This window comes from Protopterus annectens, chromosome 3.part1 (genome assembly GCF_019279795.1).
Source record: "Protopterus annectens isolate FY-2018-M chromosome 3.part1, PAN1.0, whole genome shotgun sequence".
NCBI classification, from domain to species: Eukaryota; Metazoa; Chordata; order Ceratodontiformes; family Protopteridae; genus Protopterus; species Protopterus annectens.
The window spans coordinates 1,629,259,398-1,629,274,214 of NC_056732.1; the positions used below are offsets into that span (position 1 = coordinate 1,629,259,398).

At 38.8% G+C, this 14,817-nt stretch overlaps 1 protein-coding gene across 2 annotated transcripts in view; it reads right to left on the minus strand.

Moving 5' to 3' along the window:
• Positions 1 to 237: 237 nt before the first annotated feature.
• Positions 238 to 14,817, minus strand: part of BET1 (Bet1 golgi vesicular membrane trafficking protein) — a 122,930-nt gene continuing 108,350 nt past the window's right edge. For both annotated transcript variants that reach the window (XM_044067653.1, XM_044067652.1), the window contains one exon: positions 238 to 2,503. In XM_044067653.1, coding sequence (XP_043923588.1) covers positions 2,348 to 2,503 — 156 coding nt within the window. In that variant the 3' untranslated portion in view covers positions 238 to 2,347. The remainder of the gene's footprint in view (positions 2,504 to 14,817) is intronic.

Below are 14,817 nucleotides of genomic sequence, written 5' to 3' on the forward strand. Positions count from 1 at the left end.
GTAAAAACTTGTGCTACTTTATCTACTGACAGACCCTTCCCCATACTCTTCTCCAGATGTCAGAACTGTCACCGAAGTGAATGAATCTTGCTGGATCACATGCAAATAACAGCAGCTACTGGAAAGAAATGGACATTAAAGAAATTCTGCTATTCCCCAGTGCCTGTACTTAAAAGAGCTGTGTTTTCCCCCAAATGTTGTATAATTTGGAAAGTGCTTAATTAGTTGCAAAAGTACTTCACTTTAAAACTTCCATGTTTATTTCCATTACAATGCAGCAGTGTTCTAGCCAACATTATCTTCTTCAATTTGTCTTACTGTGCATCTTTTTCATATTCTGGTTATTTTTCTTCAATCAGCAGTAATGATTTCTGTACTGCCCATTCTAAGGACATCTTACAACACTTGTTATGCCCCTTTCTAATATGACCACACTAACACACTGAAAGTAACACATATGGCAATAGTACATTGATTAGCAGTTACAACATGAAAGGTACTTCTGCAGATCATATCATATCAAATCATATTGTTCCACACCATCCAAATCAAAACAGCTATACACTATGGAAAAAAAGCATAAATGCATTGGCTTGCAAAGTGAAAGCATAAACCACTTAGGTAAATAGTACATTACATAACCATTACTTCACTACATGTCACAATGAAATGATACAACTTCTCTGCCAGCAAGAGGCTATACATAAAACAAGCATGAAGACAGGATGCTGTTAGCTTCTTGAAGAGCACGTAGCCCTCTATCATCCATCGATCCAAACATCCATCCTCAACCCCTTTTCACATTTTGCACATGGGGTTGAGATGTCACTTCAGCAGGGACAATCATCTTGAGCCAAGGTTTTAAGCGCTGAGTGGTTAGCCCTGCTGTAGTAGCTCATTCGTACACTCAGTCACATGCACTCTCTCACCTATGACCAATTTAGAGTGTCCAATCCACGTACAGCATGTCTTTGGAATCTAGGAGGAAACTGGAGCACCCAGAGGAAACCCACCCTAATGAAACCTGAACCTTCAGGTTAAAAGCTTCCTGAAGGTACGAAACAGGATCAAATGACTGACCAACTTAACAAAACAATGAAACAATTGAAACATGTAGACTCAGACCCTAGCCCCTGTTGACATCAGCGTGTGGACCCTACCATACAGGAAAAATTACAGATTTCCCTATTTCTCTGGTATGCCATGCAGGCAGATATAAATTTCTCTAACAAATCATGCAAGTCGCTAAGCTTTGATTCCAAATGTTTTATAAAGTACAGACTGGTTCCTGATAACTAAATCACACTGGAACAGAAGCTGTAGGAAGAATAGAAATCTTGGGAGCGAGTTAAACTGCATGTGAGAGTGGACTTTAATTCAAGCCTATTTCATTGCTTCTGCAAATATAAAAAATAAAGATAAACAGTAAAGCTGCCTTGCAAATCAAGAACCATTTAGATTCCTTCTGTGTACTTGCTGGCCAACAACATGGAATCATTAGAGATTACTGTGTTACACTCCTAGCTCTTACATACTGCATACTGACAGCTTCTGACATGGTAATACTTGATTTAGTAAAAGGAATTTGACTAGGTGGATCACATGCTGCTTTTTGCACTCACAGTCTGCAGTGTTGGAAAAATCAAGTCAACTGATTTGTTAGGTATTTAAAGGACAAAACCTTCTGTGTTGTAATTGACCAAGCAAAAGCTTCTCTGCTAGCATTCCAAAATGCTTCTGTGGTGGTTTGTTACAAGAAAACAATTCTGCAGGAAAAAAAGTGTTTCTATCAAGTTAACAGTCAGACGTCTAATGTGCTGTACTATGGTACACTTAGGACTTTAAATCTTAACAGTATCAAATAATACAAAAGTCTGTGATTCTGAAAAATATAGCCATATTTGAAAAAGCTACACAGCTAGTACTGTATGGAGACCAGTTTCTAAGAGAGCTAACAGTTTTTAATACAGTTACTGACTACAGTAATAAAAATGGGGATAAGATGCACGGCATTTTCCAAGTTATACACTTATTTTTAAATAATATACCTTTATCCAAATAAGAAAAATGTTTACACTATGTAGAACAAGATCCAAGGGCTGTAATCAAAGACTGCTCATTAAATTCCTTGGTAGTTAAGTCTTGTACTATTAACAGAGGATATCACCACTATGAAGAAGTGTTGATCTTCACTGTGATTGAGCTACATATGATGGTAATATCTTCAAGCATTTCAATATTTTCTCAAACTTCAGGAACTTGGATTGGACTGCACATAAGAAGACGGAGTTCTTCTGGGTAAATATTTCCAAGATAAAGTAGAACAATAAGGTGTGGCAACTTTTCTTCATCTCAGTTTAATAACCCAATAAAGTACAAAAAATACAAATAATGCAAACAGCAGCATATGGCAAATCACTTTTGAATGGCTCCCACGAGAAAGGATTTTGAGTCTGCCCATTGTAGCACCCAGAAATCCACCTGTCGAGTCAAAAGTGGAATCCTGCAAATGAAAGAGAACAGGCTATTAGTACATACAATTTCTCCAAGACCTATCTCTGAACACTACAGATCTAGGAAGCACACCATACATCAGAAAATGCAACCTTTAAAACTACAATCAGTATTAGCAACACATACATAATATCAAGCAATATAATCACTTCAAATAAATGTAATGTGAGATGCACAGGGTATTAAATTACAATACTAAAGCCAGAGAAAAAGACAGCATTATTAAGATAAAAGTTAATGCAGCTATTATCATCTGCAGCTGCCCTTATTTCCAACCTCCCACATCATGTAGTCTCCTGACACTGAGTGGACACATTTAGGTTATTACTAGCAGCCATAACCCTCTTCATTGAAAAGACTTTCCTAACTTTCCCAGTAAATCATTTCATAGTTGTCTGCTTGCTCCACATTCCTCCATTCTTTCTATTAAAATCCAGCCCTCTTACTTTACTCTACTGTTTCCATGTTATTGTTTTATGTTTACATGCCATATCATCCCTCTCTTTTCTTTCCTTCTTTGGTAATATTTAGCTGATGTAATTTTCCCTCATAATCTAAATTCCATTTATGTACTTGTCTTTACTGATGTCTTCCACAGTATTCTTTATACAGCAGTAAATACTTTATTATCCCAGCCTCTTTCAGCTAGAAACTAAATCAGGCTGTCCCTTCTACTTGGATTTAAAAGTCATAGAATACTTAGATGCAAACTGCTTTACTTTCCATTCAGGTTCCTTTACCATCTGCTTTAATCTGATCAAGTATACCAACGTGGTAATTGTATTATTTAACTCAGAACACTGTTTCTACACTAAAGCACTCTGTGACATTATTCTCAAACAGTTTGTTTTGGCAATCTTGTTTTGTTTGAGTCCACAAATATTTGAAAATACAAAAGGTGGAGCACTTAACTTCTTATGGCAAGATCTGCATCGGAATATAAAGGCGGCAAATGATATTTTGGGTAACTAGTAGGAAGGGTGCATTATGGGAAGGGAAAATTAAAGTAGCTGCAGACAGAAGAACTAGTTTTGCCAGCCTGGATCCAAAAAGCAACTCCAAAACACAAGTCAGTAATATCAGATGAACGGAATGAACAAGGTCCTTAAATACTCCCCATGAGCAAGCCTTACAAGAACATTCATTTAAGCCTTCTCCATATCCAAATGTGCCGTGAAAGAAATGTTTTTCTATGAATGGCAATACAGTCTTCAAGATTACCACTTTTCTGTGAGAACAAACTCAATGAGATTTGATGAATACAATGCTGTTCTCCATGCCATGTCATTCTTCTGCAACCAAAAACAGTCTGTAATAGAAGCATTGACCCTTTTTGGTGTGTTGGGACCCCCTCTATAAATGTCTTACAAAGTAATTGCTGCAACAAGTCTACAGCACCCTAAATCTGATGTGAGGGAATGTGTGATGTTGTAGAGGAACAGTATACTTGAAGACATTCCACCCTTCAGCCCTGAGAAGCAGAGTCCGTGCAGCTTCTTCTCTGCAGCTGACATTCTCCTAAGATACTGTATGAAGCTGTAAGCTAATTTCCAGCTGTATAAAGGAGAAGAATTAGACCCCAACAATCTTCACCAGTTTCTCCTCTACTATCTACCCTTGCCATCAGAAGTTGAGGTAGATGGGAATTGCTTTCTCCTTTTTTTTTGCATTGTCTGCTATTAATAGCATACTTGTCATTCCAAAGACATGCATCTGGAGCGTTTCTCCCCGGGCCTCCGCTGAAAACAGGCTCTGTGGAACCTAGTCGGACATTCCCGGTCAACAAATGTTAAATAAAAAAAAAAAAAATAAAAAAATATAATGGTCACCTGTATTTTTCCCCAATAGGAAATTTCCTAAAAAAGTGCCTTCTGGGGTATTTAATACCCATAAGGATCATAAACAGTTTTCTAAAGAAAGTATTTATGTTATCAGTAGCATCAGAGTGTTGTGCTTTTATATCTTCTGGACAGGCTTCTCTCCTTACTAAGAAGTCTTAGTTGAAAGTTTTATCTCCAGTTTATTTCTTATATTTTCCTAGAGATATTTATACCTACTTTGAACTATGTCTTTAAAGATTTCAAAAACATCACACGTGAATTATTCAGTACATTTTAAATACATTTTTCTCTTCTCAAGGTCTTCTGGGGAAGAAGAAGAAGTCAATCAGGGTTTTCATCTCCATCAGGTTTCAAAAGACACAAAGCATGAAAGACTGAAATGATGTATTCTCATGGTGTGAATTTGGCTCTCAAAGGAACTTCTTATGGCTCATACTAAAATCTTCTTCATCCTCCTTCTCAGGAACATGGGACATACTGATCTCTTTTGCTTCTCCTCGTTGAAGGTATTTGTAAATGTTCTTGTGTCTGGTTTAATGGCAGACCAATGTTGCTGGCCAGTATGAGGGACTGAATTTGGCTGCCCCTGAGAGAAAATGACCTTTCTGCACTATACATTTTTGATGGCAGCCAGAATCTTTTAATGGCATTACTGCATCTGGACAATCTTTGCTGGTTCTGTAACTGGGACTGGCACTATTAAAAGACTTTTATTTTCAGTAATTCCTAAAAAAAATATATATAGTTATGTCCCATTATCAGCCTAGCACCAGTTTGCCAAAGGCAAGAAGAAAAATAGTGTTCACCAATGTTTATGTATGCCTCGCCCAACAAGCATTGCTACCATCACTTGTACAAGATTAGTGTTAGCCTCCACATGGAAGTAAAGTGCTGCATACAAAACAGTCGGACCAATGCAGATCAGCTCACGAGTAAAACAATGTTATGACGTATTACTGTACTGTCCCTTTCCAAATAAGATGCCCAGTTCAGCCCACTGTTACTGAATATAAACTCATGGCCTCAGGGGACATTTAAGACTTTCTTTGGAAGATAACCCTGTAATGTACACAAAATTTTTATAACATGAGTCAATCATCTTTTTTAGAGAGTCCTATGTTCTCAGAAGATCATATATCTACTGGAAGGGAATTCCACAATTTCCCTGTTCTTTGATGGAAGAAGAAGCTCTTAATACCAGTTTCAGTAGCTCAACAGGAAGCACATGTCTTCGGTGCAGAAGGCTGTAGGTTTTATTCCCACACCAGACAACTGGATTAATTTTTTCAGTACTGACACTCTATTGCAGCATAAAGGGGTGCTATACTCCTGAGTTTGCCATCCTTTGGATGAGATGTTAAATCAAAGCCCAAACTGCGTGAGTTAGTAGTTGCTCCTGTGGATGAAAAATATCCCATGGCACTTATTGAAAAGAGTAGGGGAACTTTCTTTTATCATGGCCAAATTTCCCCTAGTCAGTGTGAATATCACCTTGGGTCTCCCTTGAAAAGAGGCCACTGGCCCAGTGGGATTAACCTGGTCAACAAAGTGGAAATAAAACATTTACTCTTGTCAGAGATAATTTAACACACAATTTATTACATCTTGTTGTAACAATATGGTTAACTAAGATTCCCACAGTGAATGCCATCATTTTGTTATTATTACATTTAAAACCAGTAACCAAGCCAAACCTAAGGAGTCTGTATTATAAGGTATAGAGACAGAAGATCAAGTCTCTCACTGTAAGTCAGCTGAACCATTTCTGTTATCAGCCAAGTAAATGACCTCTGGATACATTCAAGTTTTTGCAATTGCAGGGTATTGAGGATAAACTATACTCCATAACAGGGCCTTTGGCCAGAGTGAATAATGGGAGCATAACTCTCCTGTCTCTACTGGTGACACATCATACAATGTTTCTAATTAGGCCATAACACCTTCTGCTGATAGCCTTAACGTATTCATCAAATTTAAGAGATTAATCTTACTGACACTTCAAATCTCTCACATGTGAGACAGCAGATAGAATATAATTATCCAGAGCACAAAGATATATGTTACCATTTGGCTGACAGTTACTATCGTACAGTAGAAAGTTAAAGACAAATCCTAAAATCTTTTCCATCAGACCAAGATTATGTTGCTCTGGTTACAACTTAGCACCTTTTGACAGAATGTGTCCTGCTACTCCCTTCAGCCCCAACTTCCGTGCTTAGATACAATTAAGGAATGTACAAGATATTACACATAAGTCAAAATCTATGACAGGAAGCTGAGGTAAAGGATTTCAAACGTGTTTTCAGGGTCAGGAAGAGATTACAGTAAAGTGTTAAAAAGCATGACTTCATAAAAAATGAATGAAGAATCCTTTATAAATGCATTCTATGAACACCTTCAGGAATGCATGGATCATGCGATCCCAAATAAAACCAAGACCCAATCCTCCAAAGGCAGACGTCCTGTCTGGTGGACCCCAGCCATAAACAAACTATACAATAGAAGGAGGAAGCTACTAAATGATAGAGCAAAAATCCCAAAAAGGGAAGGCATCACTGATCAGTATTAGCAAAAAACTACGGGCACTCATAAAATTGTCTAAGGCCAGCTTCAAGAGAAAAATTGCACAGGACACTAAGGATAATCACAAGGCTTTCTTTAGTTATGTTAGGAACCTGGGTGGTAATTCCCAGATATGCTCAGAATTAGTCCAAAATGACAAAAAATACACTGAACCCACAGACATTGCCAACATCCTAGCTGACAGGTTCAGCGCAAACTTCCCCCCTCCCCACCAAAAGGGCAAATATCTATCCCAGCAGAGTGCTGCCCCCCTGACATCTCAGATGCTCAGGTAAGAGCCGCCCTCTCCAAAGCAAAAAAACACAGCATCAATGGGACCAGACGGTGTTCTGGGCTGCGTTCCACATGAACTCCAAAAAGAGCTAAACCCAAACATAAAACTACTGTTCAATCTCAGCCTTACTACAGGATATGTGCCCAAAGAGTGGCGTACAGCAATAGTGGTCCCTCTCCATAAAGGTGGTGCCTCAACGGATCCTGGAAACTATTGCCCCATAAGCCTGACTAGCTTGGTCTGCAAAGCTATGGAAAGGATCATCATGGACCTCATAAATAAAGATATTGGGGACCTACAGACACTGGATCCTACCCACTTCGGCTTTGTTAAGGGCAGATCCTGCCTCTTAAACCTGGTTGATTTCGTTGAAACAATCACCAAGGCCATTGACGATGGGAAGGTGGTCCACACAGCCTACCTGGACCTCGCAAAAGCCTTCGATACAATACCCCACTCGGGCATTATAGATAAGCTCACCAGCTTAAATATAAACCCCTATGTCACTAGATGGATTGCAAACTGGCTCAAGGACAGAACCCACATGGTTAGAATTGCTGGAGCCATGTCAGACTCCAAACCAGTTACAAGTGGTGTCCCACAAGGCTCAGTCCTGGGACCTCTCTTGTTCGGTATATATTTCTCGGAGATACAGGCCAACACGGAAGGACTGTGGCTGACCAAGTTCGCAGATGACTGCAAACTCGGCGCCATAATCGACTCTCCAGCCGACACAAGCATCCTCCAAAAGGGCCTCATAGAAACAGAAACTGGTGCCATGGCCTCAAGCTAAATGCCAAAAAGTGTATAGTCATCCCCTTTGGCAAAAACAAAGTGCCCACAAATTACCACATAGGTGGTAATCCATTAAGTACAGAAGAAGTAATTAGGGACCTGGGGACCCAAGTTGATAGCAATCTCTCATTTGACAACCACGTGGCCAAAGTGGTTAGAAAAACATTTTATATAGCCCACCTAATCATGAAGGTATTCACATCTAGATCAGGGGAGGTCATCGTGCCTCTTTACTCATCCCTCATCAGGCCCATAATTGAGTACAATGCCCCTTTTGGGATGTACCTTACCAGACACCTGCAGCAACTGGAAAGACCCCAAATGTACCTCACCAAGAGGATCAAAGGGCTCAAACAGATGCCATATGCTGCCTGGTTAAAGAAACTCCAGCTCTACTCAGTGGCATACCACCTGTTCAGAGGCGATCTGTGCCTGATGTATAAAGCCATGTCCAACCCGAATTAATGGACATGCTGCACCTCAGAAAATCCAAATCCCATCGAGCTACGCGCTTGAGAGACTTGAACCTCAGCACTGAAATAAATAGGACATGCTGGAGGGACAGATTCATAACCCAGAGGCTCCCTTCACTCTGGAATAAAATCCCAGTCCAGGTTAGGCAGAGTCCCTCATTGACTCTCTTCAAGAGGAATCTTGATGAGTGGATGGGAGATCGTAGGTTTACCCCGGGTATCACTTCTGTGTCACTGTTAGACAGAGGCACAGTATACTAACCTCGAAAAAGGGCATAGCAAAATAAATTTAAAATGGGTGGCAAAAGCCAAACACATTCTGGCTAGGCTTATAAATGCCCTAGGGCAGATAGCCTAGTATGAACCTATGAACCTAAGAACTCAGCATTAAAGTGGATATATTTTTTTCCCTTTCCGATTTTCTAGCATTCATTGGTTTCGGGCATTACACCTATCAAACAATAGCTGAATAAGATAAGGGTGCACTAATCTCTAGTTATCTAATGCATTCTACAGGGCATATACAATATATCCTGTACCTTGATGACAGTACAGTGATTATGGAGAATACTAGACCTTTTGTAACTCTGTCCAATAAGTGATATCATTTTGTGAGGTTTCAATTTCTCCACATAAAATAAAATGCCTTAAGCTTTTTCTAACAAAACACTTGGAAATATGTGTCACTGCTACACTACTGCTAAAAGCATGCTATGAGAGCTCATTTTTATTTATTTATTCATAGTTTTGTTGGCTGGGTTAGTTCCTCTAGGCTAACAGTGTCTTTCAGGGGAACCCAAATTGGTATATATTGTACTGGGGAAATCTGGCCAGGGCATCAGGGAACTTCTCTTACTCTTTTTGTAAGGGGACATGATTTCACATAGTACTTCCTGTTTCCATTCAGAGTGTGGAGGCGGCTTGGAATAAGTAGGAGAGGAGTGAAACTAGAATGGAGTGACTGGAGCATAGCAATAACACTATGAAAATAATAAAAGAAAAAAAATCATTTTGATGATATTTAGTGTCCAGAAATGGAGGAAGAAGGTGAAAATGCAAAGGCAGTCGAATCTTTGTTGGAACCTGGCCATAAATGTAAGGAAGTAGAGAAAACATGCAAGCTTTCTCAGAGCAAGAATAACAGAGAGGAGAAGCTGCTAATGAACTCTGAAGAAGTATTTCAACAAAATGTCTTCAGAGATGAAGAGGCAACACAAAGATGTGTTGTTACAACCCTGCAATTGGGAAGGTTGCGGGATGATTTACTCATGGAGTTAATCAATTCTAGTCAACCTGAAAGCGGTAATGATATTTCATGAGGAGACTTAATGGAGAAGATACAGAGACAAGATGTCCCACAGATTGAGTAATGAAAGTCGTATGCTGAGATGGTAAAGTCAGGAGTGGGGAAAGAGGGAGAAGGAAAGAAAACAGTAACTGTAGGAAGAAAGATTTTTAAGGTACGAATCAAAAAGAAAGCAGACAGTCAAATGGACAGAAACAAGGTATGGGATAAAATAATGCCTTTAGGAGTAAAAGCATATGAAGTGATTGTGTTTATTCATATAAATAGACACTTTGTGATATTATTTTTGAGACTGATCTAGTAATGGAGATTTTTTTTAGGAGAGTGTGAAAAAAGGAAAGACTGTTCCTTTGAACTCATGCATTTAAAGCTTTTCAAAGAGACACTAAGAAAAAAAATCAACATTCAATTCAGGAATGAGGTCAAAAAAATTACATTAAAAAGCACTTGAAATGTATCTAAAGATGTGATTGATATTGTAAAAGTGTATGATAGAGGTTTATGGACAGGTGCATGGGATTGCAATGTTGTTTTGAAAATGATAACATTGTGCATAGTTCAAGTATTATAAACATGGAAGGGGACAAGGGAATGGAAAAATATTGGGGTCAGCCAAAGGCATATTTTTTGTGTGGGAAACTGATCATTTGATAAGTAATTGTGAAAAAAAGGAAATGTTTTGGGTGTGGAAGAACAGGACATGATACAACAAATTGTGAAGTACAGTGTTGTAAATGTAAGAACACAGGACACTTGGGTATGGAATGTAAATACAAAGTAACAAAGGTAGAGCAAGAGACTGTAGAAACTACCCTAACAGAATCAACCGAGTGAGGATATATAAATAAGGAAAAAAGAGAACATACAAACAGAAAGTGAAGAAGTAAATAATTTGGAACATGAAAGCTTTAATTTTAATAAAGGAGCGGAGGAAGGATTTAGGTTGAGTGATAGTGAAGACATAAAATGGAATTTAGTCAAAAAAGGGAAAGCTTAAGTGTAATATTAGAAAGTTAACACTAAATGTTAATAGTTTAAAGAATGTTGTAAAAAGCAGGAAAGTAACATTATTATATTAGAAGATACTACTATGTTTTCAACAAAAAGAGAGACAACAACTGGAAGTGTGGTGGGGAAAAATGTAATTTTTAACTTGGGGAGAGAGATGTATTCAGGAATAATTATTTTGAATAAGGAGACGATAAAGGTTTTAGAGTTTACTTTTGTTACTGTAGGCTGAACTGCAATTCTTGATGTATGATGGGGAGGATCAGGTATTTAGAATTGTACTGATTTATGCATTTATAACAAAAAGAGAGGGAAGAGATGTTTAAAGATACAATTCAGTATGTACTGGTAAAGAGACAGAATTGTTGCAGGTGATTTTAATTGCAATATAAGCAGAAAAAAAGAAAGCTTATGATAATGTTAATGTGATGTTAGATATTATAAGATAAGGAAACGTATGTATTTAGAATAGGAGTACTTGGACTTATAGTAGAAGTGAACATAAAACAGAAAGCACTATTTTTTTTTTATTTCAGTGGGATTGAAAATTACATATGAAGGGGTACTACAGGCAAGTTTTTCAGATCACAGGGCTATATGGATTACTTTGAAAAATAATTCTGACTATACAAAAATAGGAAAGGGAAAACAAAGGATTAATGAGGTTAAATGTGATGAGGAAGGGAGGATGGATGTAGTAAATCTATGGATGGACCACATAGAAATGAGTTTTTATAATAATAAAAAGAAGGAAGGAAAGACTGCATTATGATCAATTAGGTAAGGACATTTGTGATAGCTTAGAAAAGAATGAAGAACGTTACTTTACTAAAGACTAGTAGTTACATCATTTAAATAAAAAGAAAATATAGCATTTGTTATAAAAACACAAATATTTTTTACAAGGAAAGGAGGAGGAAATTGCACCATATTTGAGTAAACATATTAAAGACATATTAAAGACTGCTTATTTGAACTGTTTCTTTCTGAAATTGGTGCGCCTTGTTGCTGTAGCATAGACCAGATTCAGGGCTGCTGAATCTAGCTTTGTTTGTATAACTTGAGCACTGATCCAGGCCATCTTTTTTTGGAGAAGGTTCCCCTGCAACCTAGTAAGCAGGGTGTGCAGTTAGAACTTGTCTGATTGAAGACTGCTGGAACAGGGCTCAGTTTTGATATTTTCTCTGGTTAATTGGGTAATTTGTTTAAATCAGTTTGTTTGTTTTCTATTGTTTTATATATATATATATATATATATATATATATATATATATATATATATATATATATAAAATTGCACTTTATTCATCTGCTTTTACTGTATTTGTTTTATCTTCCTACTTTATTACTGAGGGCATTGACTATAACTCTGATCTGCGATATATAACAATAAGTATCTTTTCCTGTGCTTTTAAACTTTTTTGAGTGTATCTGCTTTATTTTCTGAAAGAAAAAAAATTATATATATATATATATATATATATATATATATATATATATATATATATATATATATATACCTGTTTCCCGCCTTTCTAAGCTAGTATAGTCCAGTTTTCAGGTTAGTGCTGAATTCAGGGCTGTGTTACAAATCTCTGTGTTTGCCCATACCTTACTTGCATAGAAGGAAGTTTCTTTGTTCACCTGTGAGACAGGGGAGCTTTGAGCAGCCTATCTGTCCCTGGAGGAGTGGTTTTAGCCAAGAAATTAGTAGTTTATTGGCCATTTTGGGCTAATTTCTACCTCTTTCATTTCCCTGCTATAAATACCATATTTGCCTGGTTTTGCACGCCGGGCAGCGCCAGTTAGCTAGGGTAAAACTATTCCCAGCTCCACAAAGTCTCCTCTTCAATTTTTCCCTTGGAACTAGACATACTTTCAACTTAAGCACTCAAGCCATTCATTTCTCAGCCCGGCACTTACCCAAAACTTATAGCAAGCACTTATAAACCCTAGCACTAGACCCTCCTGTACTGTACAAAAGGACAAGGCTCTCTATTCGACCTTACCAGCCATCCAGTAAAACAGTTCACTGTACCTATCCAGGCATGTCCAAAGGGTAGTTTCAGGTGTACTCTCCAGTCCAACTGGTGAATCTGGGCATTTTGAGGCAATGTTACAACTGCCTCATGTACAAAGACAACCCCCTCCTCCTACCACCAAACAGTAATACATGCGAGAGATGCAGTTATACAGCCAAACTAGAAGCTAAGCTCTCTCAACCCAAGACTGGACCAGACAGTCAAGAGGAGAAGGGAAATACTTGCATCACACCACCAGTCTTACATACACCCATTAAACCAGCACCGGCAAAAAACACACATAAATACATGGAAACATACTCGGAGGCTCTAAATAAAAATCTGCAAAACCAACAAAGACCTCCAAAGCAAACATCCAAGCAACCTCCACACCCCCAACACAAACCATGAAACACATACTTCACAAAACCAGTGTTCCTGCAATCACAGCCCTTAAGGCAAAATAACATACCCAACATACTAGTAATAGGTGACTCTATAGTCAGGCACACTGACGTCCCACTCACTAGGCTGAATAAGGAGAAGGTTACTGTTAGCTGCTTGTCGGGTGCCAAGATCCGCCACATAACACAAGCACTCAGGTCACTCCAGAACAAGTACAAATATGACTCTAATAGGACTCTGTCATGGTCCATGTTAGTGTGAATGAACTGAGCCGTACCTCCCTGGACTACATGGAAAGAGACATGGAAGAGCTCTCTGATCACATAGCCCAGGCCGGTATGACCCTGACCCTGAGTAGCATCCTGCCCTTAACAGGAATGATACCACGGTATAAAGAAAAAATTCTCGATTTCAACAATTGGCTAAGTTTCTAGTGTCATTCAAAGGGGATCCAGTGTCTGTCCGCCTGGGATGACATGCTTGACAAGCCACGCTGCTTCGCTAGAGATAGCTTGCACCTGTCACACTTAGGCTTTCGCATACTTGCCAAGGCTATTGCCACCCCCATAGTGCCTTTTTTAGGCAAGGCTCAAAAGACAAACCCACTGCCGTAAATAGCACAAGTAACAAAAAACTGAGGGTAATACTACTCAATGCCAGAAGTCTAAACCTCAAAATGCATGCACTCGAGGCACTCCTCAGTATGGAGAAAATCAATATATGTGCAGTAACAGAAACCTGGTTTAAGGCTCCAGAGAGCACCCCAGCACTACCAGGCTACAACGCATACCATACATTTCGGCCACAGAACCCAAACCGAAATACAAAAGGCGGGGGTGTATCCATACTCAAGGATACCCACACCTCCAGGTTAGTGGCACAGCACAATGCTTCAGAGATCATCCACGTGCAACTAACAATGGGCAAAACTGAAATTCAAATTGTAGCTTGCTACAGATCACCCACCATGTCCCAGGACCCCCATTCCGCATTTCTGGAAACAGTGGGAAACATAAAGGTCCTACCAAACACCCTAATATTGGGTGATTTCAATTACCCAAACATTAACTGGGAGAACTACTCAAATACTAACTCCCTTGTCCAACTTTTCCTAGAATTTATAAACTCAAAACGCCCTGCTTCAACTGGTCAACACTCCCACCACAGATGACAACATATTGGACCTAGTCATCACCAACATGGGCGACCGGTGTTCCACACCAGAGGTCAACCCCTCACTGGTTAGATCTGACCATAAACAAATCACTTTGGGTATCCATATTCTGCCCCCACCCCCTGGACAAGAAAGCCACCATGAAAAACTTTTCAAAAGCAAACTTCACGTTACTTAAGTCCGAGGTGGAAAGTTTCAAAGCCCCCATGCTGAAGGATAACACTGTCCAAGCTGCAAAATCCTTTACTAATGCATTCTAGGGGCAGCTACAAGAATGCATGGATCGTGCCATCCCAAGCAAAACCAAGACTCACTCCTCCAAGAAAAGGAAACCAGTCTGGTGGACTCCTGCCATAAACAAGCTATACAATAGAAGGAGGAAACTAGTGCAGAAAAGAGTAAAATCCCAAGAAGGGAAGACAT